Here is a 14,287-nt window from a genome sequence, read left to right as displayed (position 1 = left end):
CTGCCTGAGACCTTGAGGCCAGAAAGACCGATGATCTGACTCAATATATGACAGCTTCACATGTTCACATGGCCCATTAAAAGTTTATATTACCTTCTCTATATTCCTTCTCTTTTGTGGTCAACAGAAAACTCACTAGCTGCTCCTCTAACAAAGGGGAACAGAAAAGAATGTGGATCTGAATCATACCTTGGTACTGAGACGGAGGTTCTGACAGGCGCCCATACTTGTGCTTTTTGCCATCTTTCCAGTCTATTGCTAAGACCAAAGAGAGAGAATAACCTCACAAATATCTTTTCCTTCATCAGCAAGAATTTATGCTCCATGCTGCCTACTGTTTCTTGGTCAACCGCAAGCAGATTTACCCTTCAATGTATAAGTGTCACTGTTTGGACCAAAATTCCCTTCAAACTAATTATGCTAGAAGTAAAATGAAACCAACTGCATGCTAACATATAATGAGATGTTTAAAATATTGAGTTTCAGAGGCCAACCTCAAATTAGGAGATCTGCCCTTTTCCACAAAGGTCACAACAGTCAGTGGGAAAATTTATTTTCCTTAGTCTCTGCTTATTTGTCTGATCCCTGCCAGCTGCAAAACACAGCAAAGACACTGCTGAGAACTGAAGAAAAAGCTCCATGCCCATGTCCAAATGGCCAAGTCACAATCCTTCTGATGTGACAGGATGCAAGCTGATGAAAACAGGATGCCACTTTGCTGTATCTAGTTTGTAACCCTACACTCCTCCCCCCTGTGCAGTCTCTGGTAATTCACACAGAAATAGGAGAGTGGTGTGTCAGGGGTCGGGAGAGAACAGAATTAAGAGAATTTTGGGGTCCAGGAGGGAGACAACAACAAAATCACAAGTGATGCCTTGATCAATCAATGTAGCCAACACAAACTTCTGAGCACTTGATGAAGATGCTGAAACATTAACAGAAGTTTCATTGTGAGCCAAATAGCAAACTGGAGAGTTGTGGAAACTGGCTGTCATCTAGAAACATGAAAAAGTGCTTGAAATGCTAGTAATGGTACTGCTACTGGCACCAATGGATGTTTTCCTCCCACTATGAACAGCAGGTATAGTGGGGAAGGCAATTACTATCAGCACCATGTCAGGGACAATAACTTAGCCCCTCTTCCCATGCCATGTTCCCAAACCAGCTCACTCTCTAACCACACTAGCTGTTTTTTAAAGAAATAAAAGTCAACCTGGGAGACCAGGGTTCGAATCCCCACTCAGCCATGAAGCTCACTGGGTGACCTTGGGCTAGTCACCATCTCTTAGCCTAACCTACCTCACAGAGTTGTTGTGAGGATGAAATGGGGTGCAGGAGAACTATGTAGATCACCTTAAGATCTTTGGAAGGTAACGGTGGTATATGAATGTAATAAATATACAAATAAACCGCATAATGGCAAACAACATTTGTTTTGGCCCAAAGGGTTGTGGGGAGAAGTTCCTTTTCTAAAGTAACAAGAAATAATTCAAAAGCAATTCTGATATTTATATGGTAGAAATGTAAGTTGTGGGGCCAGGGACCATAATTATTTAAAATGCATATAAATAAATCTTTACATAAACATGCCTTAATGATGCTTATTGTTCCATCTCCTCACTCCTAAGTCAATAGGACTTACTTCAGAGTAAACACAAATAGGATTGCTAAACACTCTCTAGGATTCCTTAGAGAGTGGAATCTAATTTTTCATCAAATTTTTATATAGACAAAGCTTTGTTAGGGTCCAATAGATGAAAAAAAGGAGAAAAACAGGGAGCTAAAGACACTCATGAAGTGTACAACAGCTACTGCTAAAATAATTCCATTAGAGAAAACAAACACACCTTCAACTGCTTTCCAGAAAGCCAATTGCAATGACAGGAAACAGCCTGGCTAAGACAGGTGCTGCTTTTGAAGCATATTGCATAATATTCATCACCAGAGGTCACAACGGTAGCAGTGGCTGGAGGATACAGATTCCATGAAGAAAATAATCAGCTGAACAGAAGGCTGAAATCAAAGACCAGACAACCACGCTGCAGACTAATCAACCAGCATCACTATTATCAAGTTCTCCAGCTGCCTCTCAGCATGCTCACATGGGCTTCTGTTTTCCTCCATTTACTTTCACACTATTAAAAGGACAAGTGGTGCTAGAGAGGGACTAACTTCTGCAAGATGAACAACAAGAGGTGCAAAAACAATCTGAAAGAAGTGGGTTGGCGGAGAAAGGAGGAGTAGCAGCACCGTAAATCAGACAAGGAATTTCTTGGAACAACCCTTGCACTTTGTATGGCATATATGAATAGAAAGCAGAAGCAGATACGACCTTCTTAGCTGGATTTCTTTCCTTCTCTCCTTTATGTCAAAATTGCTAGTCAACTGCTCAGAGTCAGGGAGAAAAAGGCTAATTCAGCTGCAAAGAAAAATCTGCCTTAAATGCATATGCCACAGACACAATCACAATTTGCCTTGCAGTCGGAGAAAATATTATAGTCACTAGAGAAAAGTGCCATGAGGTAGGCTGGTTGTTGGTTTCATGCCTCATTAAAGGGAAGGATGCATCTGCCAACACAGCACCGGCTTGCACCATGCTGGGAGTATAAGCAGATGGTGCCAAAGCAGCAACACAGGCTCAGAAGAGCTTCCTTCAGCTGGCCTAGCTGTAAACAGAATGGCAAGCTAGGCTCCCTTAAAAAGTAATTATGGGCAGAAAGTTCATTTGTGTGTGTGCAGAAAAGTGGAGTCTATGCTGATGGAAGCCAAAACACTTCCTACCACGAAGCAACATAGTCAAACTAAGTGCAGTATCAGCTCCAACTACATTGCAACGTCAGTGGCCAAGGCAGCATACAAAACAAACTTACATAGAAGGCAGACCCCTGTCCAACTTAAGCTTGACCAAGGCGTCACTTCCTTAGATATATATACCAGTGAGCAGTGCAATCCAAACCCTCCGGGGTGGATGAGGATACTGCATAGTCTCTCCTCTGTTAAGTCTCCACTGGAGAGGAGGAGTGACACTGGGGTTTGCTGGGGGGGGGGTGCTGAAGAGGGAGCTCAGCCACAGTGCAGACCCAACTTGCCCACTCAGATGGCAAGCTACTGCCAGGTATTCTCCTGCAAGAGGCAGCCAGCGGAAAGGAAGTATTTAAAGGTGGGGTGCCAACAGCTGTGGATCAGAAAGTAGTGCCCCCACCTTCCACCCATACCAAGGATGTGCTAGTTAATCCCCTGCTCTACCCCACAATCAGGATTAAAATTGTTCATTAAGTGCTTCTGAGGTCTATGGGAGTATGTTTACAAAAGACTGAGTCCTCTCTAGGGAGTACAAGTTGTCCCAAGACGCTTTTTTACTCAAATCGCACTCACCCACCACTGCCATCACTAATGTGGTCACCTGATAGGCACAAGGGTGGGGTTAAATCCTGTGCTAGCAGGGTGTCCCTGTTCCCAGCACTGTGCATCCAATCTGAGCAGATTATAAACCTGCTCATTAGTTGATGAGGAGGTTAAATCCTGTTCACTTTCGCAGGATTCCATGCAAATCCCTACCTGATTCAGGAAGGGGTTGGCATTGCAATCCCCTGCTAAGAGTTTCTCATTATTTTCACAAAGGTTTCCATGCAAACTTGCATGGGATCCCATGCTAAAATGATGGGAACACTCACCCTTTAATGGGAGATTCTGAGGCGCCCCTTATCTGATTCAGCAACAGGTGTGCATCAGGATCCCATGCTGGAATTGAGACTTTTTCAATCACTGTTTTAGCAGGGGATTCCATTCAACCCCTGGCTAAGATGAGGGAAGAAACCCTCCCCTTTTAGCAGCACTTTGCGAGGCGCTTTGAGGTCCCAGCTTCAAGTACCTTACATATGATGTCAGGTGGCTGACAAGTGGGAGACCCTACCCACTTGCCAAATTTGGTCCACCAGGGTGACCCTGATAAGAATTTGGCCTATGCAGCTAAAAAGGTTCCCCACTCATACTATACACACCTCAATCTTGGAAGGGGCTGTATGCTGTGTGCACACTACCTGCTCACTGAGAACTGCTCCATTTGCAGCTCAAAAGAACTATTCAGATAATGAAAATGAAAAGTGCAAAAAGTTCGGTAAGAATTCAAGGTAACATTTCTCCTTCACCTGTGTATTACTCAAGTCTCAGTGCAATGATAGTTCATTGTGCATGCATCCCCAGCTCCTAATGTCAGGTTACCAAACTGTGTCGTACTTGTTTATCATCATGTACAAAAGTTTGGTTTTGAAGATATCTGTACGCATCTGAAGAAAAACAACTCATCACACGGGGATCACAAAGATGGCTGAGAGGTTGTGCTAACATCTGAATGAAATGCTCCATTATAAATGTAGAAATAAGGCTTTCGGCAATGAGATCTGCCCAGCCTATGCTGTGAATATTCTTTGGGAAGATAGACATTTGTTACATATCCCATGTTTGAAGGGTCTTTCACAATAAAGTTGAAAATCCCTTGGAGATTTACTTCAGAGTGGGTCCCACTGCACTGAGACACATGCATGCATTCATCATGCATAATGAATCATGGTGTAATAAATTCTGTCTGGTCTGAAGCAGCCCTGAACACACTCACAAAAGAAAGAAAAAGGATGAATTTATGTATAGATCTGTTGGTGTGAAAGAAGAAAACAAAATGGGATATGCACGTCTGTTAATTTTATTTCTCCACAGAAATCTGAGGTAGTTTTATGGACCCAGTTTCCAAATGTTGTCCATAATTTTGCTTGTCCAGATGGTTGAAAAAGCATCTATAGCTTTCATATCTGGCCCCATTAATATATTTAAGGATATATCAATAAACCAGTTACATGGGTTTTCCTTGTTTGAGGATTACTGCTTACCTTTCTGAGGGCTTGGTTTCCGCATTATATTGCCTCTTACAGGTCCTCACCCTGGAACTGGCTCCGCTTTTCTAATCTGAATTTATCTAGCAGGGAAAAGAGATGAAATATTACAGCCTCTTAGGAACTTCATGACTTTTTCGCAACCAATATACAGGTAAATAAGTAATCTCAGCTCCATGATTTCCTAAATTAACCTGATTCAGATCCATTATAGTCTGCTTTCGGGCCTGGTTTTGGAACAGAAAGTGCAAAGGTTATCCTAATGGATTATCTGTGCCAAGAGATGGATAGAGAACTGCTACTCTACTATACTTCAAGATCTTTTGATACCATCAGCCATGGTACCCTTCTGGGTTTCCTGGCTTTGATGGGAACACGCAATACCACTCTTCATTGGTTCCATTCGTATCTGGACAGATGGCTCTAGAAAGTGGAGACTGCAGATAGCTGTTTTACCCCAGGTCCTTTGGCCTGTGGGAAACCACAAGGCTCCTTTTAGTTAGAAGAGGGGGGTGGCACTTCAAGAGTGATTATGTTTTCTAACCAACTCATATCTCAAAAATATTGTGGCCAACTTAAAAATAATTTATTCTGCTAAAAATAAATCATTATTGTAATATACTGTAACTCCCTTGTTTTCTAAGAGTTGAGTTCATTGCAATAATGCTTTGAAGTTATGAGTGCCAGAAATGCAGCTTTGCAACAAAAAGTTGAGATTCATATGATTTCCAGTGAGACTTCAAGGTGTGTAATAAAAATAAACTGACAACTTTATGAAACAGCCAAGGAACCAACTCACTAATGAAATGCTGACAGTTTACTTCAACAACTGCTTTCACTATAAACATCAAACTTTTAAGTTTACAGGTATAATTGATAACATAATAAATTCAGAAGAACATCCTATGTCTGCTTTTTTATATTTGATCCCAAGAAAGGTTTTGCTCTTGGCCTTTGTTTAAGAAGCAAACAGACCTGATAGTTACAATAATTAGGAGAAAAAAATAAATAAAGCTAGCACAATTATAGTCACCAGCCATTTGGGTTTTATTACACAAAATATTTTGTGCCCACTCAGTTGATCTTTGTTAGAGACATTTACAACCTGCTGCTCTGCTAATTTATTCAAAAATAAAAGTCATGCTAAGTCCCAGAGGACTTACTCCCATCCCAGGCAAGGTCCTAGTGTGGAACCGCCAATTTTTTAAAATTAAAATGAACAGAATGCTAACTAATAAAGTTATCTTGTACTAAATTAAAATTAATTGTGGCAGGAGAACAGTTGTTTCCCCCCAGCAAGAGATGCAAATGATTTGAAAGAGGGCTTGCAACTTAAACATGTGCAATCATTTTACTTTTGTGTTGTTTGAAAAACCTGCTTTGCAAGAGGTAACCATGAGATAACTATAGTGTGGATATAATATAGAAAGTGTTACCACTCTCAAAAACTACTCCTGATTCTAGCCTTTGGCCGAAACACCCCTGCCCCACCTCACCTTCCTCAAGCGTTCTTACAGTTTTTCCAAAAAAAAAGCAGAATGTGTACATAGAGACCAAGTCCCATAGTAAACACCCCTCTATATTGCAGGCAACCCATCTTTACTGCAGGGAATATTTACCTTCCAGTAAGCTCTTCTGAGCTGAAAAACATCCATGCACATGGAACCTACTTTCTGGCTACTGGCCTCCACTTAAAAGAGCAAAACAGCAGGGGATACTGGAAGGGCAGAACAGGGCAAAGACCTTCTGGCAGTCAGCCCAGAAAGGATCTGAGCTAACAGAAACGCCAGGAGGCAGTGACCAGGGAGCATAAGTTCCCTGTCTACTGAGAAGTCACCTGGCTGTGTGTTCTTCAAGCTGGAATCAAGCCTGCTAAGCAGGAGATGGCAGGAGATAGGCCTAAGCTACTGCAAAGAGGGGAGACATTTCTGAATATACAGGCAAAAGAAGGATCCTAGACCTGTAAGTCAGCTGAAGACGATTACAAGGCATATGAAGGAAGTTCTTGGCTTGTCTCTAAAGTCTTATCTTTAATGTCCCGGAATATACTGTGAGAGACCAAGCATAAATCATAGGACTAAGAAGCTTCTAAGAGAACTGGTTTCCTACATCAGCAATTGGTATGTGTACTCACAGGATCAACTCTTTAACCCCCACCTCCCCAAACATTTATTTAAAGGTAAAGGTAAAGGTACCCCTGCCCGTACGGGCCAGTCTTGCCAGACTCTAGGGTTGTGCGCTCATCTCACTCTATAGGCCGGGAGCCAGCGCTGTCCGGAGACACTTCTGGGTCACGTGGCCAGCATGACAAGCTGCATCTGGCAAGCCAGCGCAGCACACGGAACGCCGTTTACCTTCCCGCTGGTAAGCGGTCCCTATTTATCTACTTGCACCCGGGGGTGCTTTCGAACTGCTAGGTTGGCAGGTGCTGGGACCGAGCGACGGGAGCGCACCCCGCCGTGGGGATTCGAACCGCCGACCATTCGGTCGGCAAGTCCTAGGCACTGAGGTTTTACCCACAGCACCACCCGCGTCCCTAAACATTTATTTACATCCTTCTAAATACTGAAGAAAGGGACGCAGGTGGCGCTGTGGGTAAAACCTCAGCGCCTAGGGCTTGCCGATCGCATGGTCGGCGGTTCGAATCCCCGTGGCGGGGTGAGCTCCCGTCTTTCGGTCCCAGCTCCTGCCCACCTAGCAGTTCAAAAGCACCCCTAAGTGCAAGTAGATAAATAGGTACCGCTTTATAGCGGGAAGGTAAACGGCGTTTCCGTGTGTTGCGCTGGTGCCGGCTCGCCAGAGCAGCTTCGTCATGCTGGCCACGTGACCCGGAAGTGTCTCTGGACAGCGCTGGCCCCCGGCCTCTTAAGTGAGATGGGCGCACAACCCTAGAGTCGGACATGACTGGCCCGTATGGGCAGGGGTACCTTTAAATACTGAAGGCATCATTAACACTCTGGGAAAAACACTACACTATGCTCTCAGCATGTTCAACAGGAGAGCAGCAAACATTTCCAGCAATTTATAAACTGGAGTAGTTCCTCAGATAGCGCTATCACAAAGGAGTGGGAGTCTCTTGTAGTATCTGGCACAGTGTCAGATGTTCCAACTGTAGAACAGACTGTATTTTTGAATGGGAGAAGAGCTAACAGCCACATATACTTGCATGGTTACAGTGACATGCCAGAAAAACCACAGCATGAAAGGATTCTGGACTGCTTTGCTGCTGTAGATGCAAGAGCAAACTAGAGCAGGAGCCAACATTTTGGGTGAATGTAGAAGTGCCAACTTTAGCAAAGTAGAGGGAGTAACCTCAGAGGGTTTGTGCGAATTTATAATTTTGATGTCTAACAGGCACCATGATCACTGACCATTTTCAGTAATACTGTAGAAATAATTAAGAGAGTTAAAAGTCACTAAGTTCTAAAGTTGATATACTGCCTCTCCTGCATATACTGTTGCACAGTTATAAATATCCTGTGAGAACAGGTCTTACAACTTTGCCTTGTTCTGAGATGAAGAAAAGTGTTTCCCCGTGTTCCCTTATCAAACAAGAACAATAAAATGACAATTGTGGAAATTCTCGCTCTGATTATGGAGATTATGGAGCCATTTTTCAACAATTGTTCTCACTGCAGGTTACAAATAAAGAAAAAACAAAGAACTTTTAAAATTACAGAAATAGTAGTGGGGCATTATAAAAGTTGCAGATGAAAAGCAGAGAGGTGACGCTGAAACAACACTGCAGTTATAAAAGGCTTGCCAAAAGAGAAAGATCTTGGCAACTTGTTTTAAAAGGGCCAATCTCCTGAATCTGTTATGCTGAATTTAGCAACTGATTTCATAGTTTGGAGGCCACCAGAGAAAACAATTTTTCAGTGCCTGCCACAACATTAATAAATTATGAGAATGCCAATAGGTTTTCCCTCCTAGAACTCAAAGAGGACGAACATAAGGAAGAAGGTACTCCCAAAGCACTAAGCACCTCTGCAAAGTCCATCATAAGGATATATACAAACCAGAAAGGTGGCCTTCACCAGCATCTCAAATGGCTGATCTTGAAAGAGGAAATCACATCCACTTCCTATGATACAAAAAGACAAAAAACAATTGATGGTCAAATATACCTTTACAACAGCCTTGCTTTTAACAAGTCAATCTAATATTTCCTTCAGCTTCCCTTTCCGAGTAAGAGTGGGAAGCTTGCGGGCTGAGTTCCATAAGTGGCATAGGCACTGTAAGTGGCCATGGGATAAAATGTCTCTCTCTCACATACACCCACTCTCTCTGGTGGTGCTGTATTGCTCTAGTCAGCAGATCAAAGGCAAAACTACCCCTAAGGCACAAGTGGCAGCACATTGTAAAGTGATACATTTACATTTTTTGAACTTGGCTTGTGAACTATAGGATACAGGGCCAAAATAGATGCACCATGCAACATTTATTGTTTGCCCTTGTGTGTCCTTTTGCTCAAGGAAACAAGCCAACAGCCAGTTCGGGGGAAGCTAAGCTGAATCAGAACTGTGGTAAGAGAAGAGGGTTTTGTTTTGGTTTTTTTTAGAATTGCACCTTCATACCTGCTCCCATTGGTACCAATGTAAGCTTTCCTCCCATTGTGGATAGCAGTCACAGGAGGTGGGTTGGTGAAATTCCAACCAGGATTTCAGCTGGGGCCTACCCCCTCCATTGGCCCAACCTGGTTACTACTCACTTGAACCTATTGCCAATCAATTTCATTGGGCGGCTGACTACCAATTCAAAAGGTTCTCGCTATGCACTTCTTCCAGACCATGTATAATGGTATATTTGCAATAAAATACCAAGACAAAGTTTCATTTTACAAGAAGCATATTTCAATTGCACTTTCCAACAGAAGCTTCCTTCAAAGAGCTCCTCCATACTTCTGTTTGCCGCACCACTTTCGTCTTTTTGCCACTGAGCTGAAACAAATGGCAAGCTCTTGTGCAGACTCTGGAGGCTCTTGTGAGGCTGTCCAAGATCTTGCAAGAGCCTACCACAGCCCGGTAAGCAAGTTTGAGAATGTTAAAAGCTCTTTAGTTTTTAAGCTATTCGCCTTGGATGCATTTTCAACTGGCTAGTTGCGAAGTGTATAAAGCTGCAATCGCGCAAGTTAAATGTGTGCAAGATGTGAGTCAACTGTATTTTAAAATCAACGCCTCTAGGCATAAATCAACTTTCTTGCCATAAGTAAACTTGGTCAGTTTCCAAGTATCGCAGATAGAGGGGTAACATTTCCATATTCTAGAAAAGCTTAAGCCCAAACACTTTTCTTCAGAAAAATTACCCACAGGTAAAACCACAGCTTTTCTTTGAAACCTCCAAGGGATGACAATTTCACAATTATTCTAGAGTTGATAGACCTTTAAGTAGCTTTTGCTAATGCTTATCTTAAACTGGTCTTTATTTAAAACTATTTCTTATAGCACTGTATCTGGTAAACTAGAAGAACAATTTTCCTTCCTCTTTCTTAATGGACGGTTGCACATTTTTATTTATTTATTACCCCACCTTTCTTCCACATATAACACAATGCAGCATATATAAGGTTCCCAGGCAGTCTCCCTTCCAGACACTGCCTAGACCTAGGCCTGCATAGCTTCACAAGGCAGCTGCATCACATGCCTTCAGGCCAAGTGTACATTTATTCTTATAAAAAGGCATCTAGAATTTGGAAGGGGGAAGCAGTGGAGGGGGGCAGTTTTAAGTGGCAAAATTACCAGCAGGGAAAGGGTGATTATTCTCCAGACAAAATTGCAGACTTTTGAGGATGCTTTTTAGTTAGCTTAAAAAAAATATTTTAAAAAATGGGGCGTTGGTACATACATATGTTACATTTCTACTCTGTGCCAAATGTTTCCCAAAACACAATCTTTACTATGTCACATATTGGCTACTGTGCATCTGTACATCAAAAGATGATTCAGTAGTATGTTGCATATTCTTGCATTTCAGTTATAATCTACTGAACAGCACAAGATATTTGCCTTGTTTGCAGGTAATGCTGAGCCAAACAAACAATGAGTGATAAACCAATATCAAACCTTGGTTACAGCCAGTGTTTGAAACTCCCATTGTTCTAGGCGCATTTTGCGACAGGGAAATCAGCACGAGCAGTTTCTGAGCTCTAGGCACAGTACTGCGCCCACGATTTCAGATTAAAACTGCAGTGTGGAAGGAAAGGAGGATCCTTTTCTGTCTCCCCACTTTCAGCTAATCTCTGAAGACTGGAGAAGAGACCCTCTTAAGAATATTAGGGGGGTGGGCAGGAGAAGAACTAGACCATGTGAAAAATGAACACAATATTTTAGCTACAGTTCATTCATTTTCAGCTTTGTATTCTTGTTATAAAAAAGAGTGCGCCTAGACATTCTGTTGTTGTGCCCTTAACCCAGGTTTAAGGTGCAATTCAGCTCCTAGCTTTCATATCTCAGTTTCTAACACTGGTTACAGCACATGGTTTGTTCGGAGTGAGACAAACCTAGGTTCACACACAATGCTAAGTCAGGCCATAGCTTAGCTGTGGGTAGCACAGCAGCAGCAGGACCTAGGGAGGATAGAAGTAGATGAGATTTTTGTTCTGGGTACCCACAAGCTTGCTTGCATTAGCTAAGCCATAGTTTGGCTTAGAGTTAATATGCGAACTGGGCCACTATCATCTGTATGGCCTCCATTTCAGCAACATGAAATTGCCTGATTTAGATGGCTAGGTCCCTCCTTGTTTTCCCGAATACATGTGTTTAGCCAAGATTTTAATCCTTTAGAGGAGAGACTACATGCATCCTTTTCTGACAGGCTAGACAAGATTCTAGAGTTTACTGATGAGTGAACAATCACCATGACAGACCAAGCATCAATAATCAAAGCAACAGCTAGAGCAAGCCTATCAACTGACTGCAGTATGCAGACAAGTACAGTACAAGACTTTTTGCAGGTAGCATTTAATTTAATTCATCCTCACTCCTAAAATGATTGTGGAAAGCAAGTCTCATTTAGTCCAGAGATTTGACTAGTAATGTGCTTAGAAAGTTCACTTTGAACTTGAACCCGTTCCCCAGAAGGGAATACGGCAGTTTATCAAAATGTCTGTCATATTTTTTTTGTTTTTTAAGTTGTAACTTGTAACATATAACTACACTCAAAGTAGAAAGATGAAACCCCTTAAGTTGATTTGTGCATTCGGTTTTCAAAACTGCAAGAATGACAGATATATACCGACAACCAAAGCAATATATACATACACTAGACTCTAGTGTATGTATATATTGCTTTGGTTGTCGGTGACTAGAGACCAAATGATATATATTTATATTCCACATTTGTTCATAACAAAATACACTATCCTATTTCCTAAATTCTATAAACTATCCTGATGCCATATACTTTATATAGAACTTTTTATATATTAAACTTCTTTCATTCCAACAGAACATACATCCCCACCTGACATTATGTTTAGGATCTGAATGTGAGACATTGCTAAGAGAGGACATCTGGATAATAGGGGAGGATGGAAAAAGTTCAGACTAAGTTCGTCTATCAATAATTCAACACATTTCAAAACAACAATAATAAAACCAATCTGGTAATAAAATCCACAAATGAGCTCATATCCACATGTGACAATCTCAGTCACTTTTACAGATTCAAAGCAATCAAGGGGAAACAGTGAAGCAAATGAAAAAGTGCAGGTAACACCCAAGTCTCAACACAATATAGAGTTATTCTGGAATAATGTAGAAGAGAAGTATATGGGGGGGGGCGTTAGTCCAAAGTGTGTGCTTAACAGCCTCCTGTAAACTTTTATTTTGGAAGAACCAAAAGACCGATAAGGGAGGATTCCCAGGTAAAGGAGAGAAAAAAGGGAAGGACTGGGCAGGGCATGGGTGAAAGATATCAAAACATTGGATCAGAACTTAAGAAGAAAGACAGTCTTCTTAAATAAGGAAAAGTAGTCAGCATGCATGCTGTTTCCAACAACTATCCTGCCAGATTCCTCCAGGAAACCTTCAGCAGGTCAGGAAGGCAGCTATCCTGCCCGTTTATATGCTCTCCCCCCTTCTCCCCCAGCACGTGTTATTTCAAAGGTATACTGCCTCTAAACACAGAGGCTCCATTTTACCATCATGACTAACAGCCCTCGATAAATCGACCGGATCTATCTTCCTCCATGGATCTGGCCACACACACAAAGTGGCCGTCGCCACATCATATGGCAGCCAATTCCATATGAATTAATTAGACTCGTGTGCCAGAGGATGCTCCAGAGATGGCGGGGGGGGGGGGGGTTGGAGAAAAGAGAGCAAGGCGAAGGAATAGAGGAGCAGGCTTCGTATAACGGGGGGGGGGGGGCGGTTTGGAACAATAATTTTAACAATGAGCGGCCACAACAACAACAGCAACAGCACCCCGTTAAAGCGAGTGAGCAGCAGCACCCACCAGACAAGGAGGCGCTGCACCCCACCCAGCAGGCCCGCGGGGTCAGGAGGCATCACCCCAAGGAAGGGGGAAAGCCAGGGCCCACGATGCGTGAGGCAGGCAGCGCTATGGGCCGCTTGCTGTCACTCCGCCAGGATGGGCTCGGCTGCCCCTGGAGGGCCCGGGCCTTTGCTGGGCTGCGGGGAGCACAGCCCCCCTCTCCCCAACCCCTCGCTGGGCAGCCAGGCCGTGCCCGGCTCCGAAGCCCCGCTGCTGGCAGGTTCCAGGCCGAGGCGGCCTCCCCGCTTGGAAGCGCCGCCGCCGCCGCCGCGGCCTCTTCGCTGCTGCTCACCTGCGGCCGCCGGGGCTCCCTCCTCTCACTCCCTCGCCACCGTTATCGCCGCCGCCATGTTCCGAAGCGCAGGGAGGTGGTGATGGTGGGGAAGGGGGTGGGGGGGATGAGGGAGGGAAGGAAGGAGCCTGCCCGGCCCAGCCTCGCTCGGCCCAGCAGCGCCGCCCCCTGCCGCCTCAGGACGAGCCGGGGAGCCCCGGCCTGTCAGGGGAAGCGGGAAAGAGCCCAGACATCCTCCGCCTCCGCCTCGCGCCGGGTGGCGGGAGCAGCGCCGCTGCTTCACAGCGCTGAGACAACGACAGCCGAGATGAGGAGGAGCCTCGCCTGCAACCCCGGCGGCGGCGGCGGCGGCAACATCAGTCCGCGGCCTCTCCGCGCCGTTTCCCTCCTCAAAAGGCCGCCGCCGCGTCTCCGCCTCACACAAAACAAGAGGCAGTTAAATAGGCCCAACACAAACACACACAATTCCAACCCTCCCATCGCGCCGCACAGATATTCTGCTTTTCCAGCTGCATTCGCTTTTTTAACGTAGCGTTGTTGTTTGAATTTATATACCGCCCTATAACCCGGAGGTCTCAGGGAGGGTCACATAAAAAGATCACAGTATATAAAA

The 14,287-nt window shown here is 43.9% G+C and overlaps 1 protein-coding gene across 5 annotated transcripts in view; it reads right to left on the bottom strand.

Annotated features, from left to right (window-relative positions):
- SCMH1 (Scm polycomb group protein homolog 1) overlaps window positions 1–14,056 on the bottom strand; it is a 43,401-nt gene extending 29,345 nt beyond the window's left edge. For 2 of the 5 annotated variants that reach the window (XM_028742761.2, XM_028742765.2), the window contains exons 1-4: window positions 13,675–14,056; window positions 8,906–8,970; window positions 4,884–4,969; window positions 190–258 (exon numbers count right to left, since the gene is read on the bottom strand). In XM_028742761.2, the coding sequence (XP_028598594.2) occupies window positions 190–258; window positions 4,884–4,908 (94 nt within the window). In that variant the 5' untranslated portion in view covers window positions 4,909–4,969; window positions 8,906–8,970; window positions 13,675–14,056. The remainder of the gene's footprint in view (window positions 1–189; window positions 259–4,883; window positions 4,970–8,905; window positions 8,971–13,674) is intronic. The other 3 variants (XM_028742763.2, XM_028742762.2, XM_028742764.2) reach the window with 3 other exon arrangements.
- Between the last annotated feature and the right edge of the window lie 231 nt (window positions 14,057–14,287).

Source organism: Podarcis muralis, chromosome 7, assembly GCF_964188315.1.
Source record: "Podarcis muralis chromosome 7, rPodMur119.hap1.1, whole genome shotgun sequence".
NCBI lineage: Eukaryota > Metazoa > Chordata > Lepidosauria > Squamata > Lacertidae > Podarcis > Podarcis muralis.
Note: the sequence above shows the minus strand (reverse complement) of the source record. Positions and strands in the feature narration are given on the sequence as shown.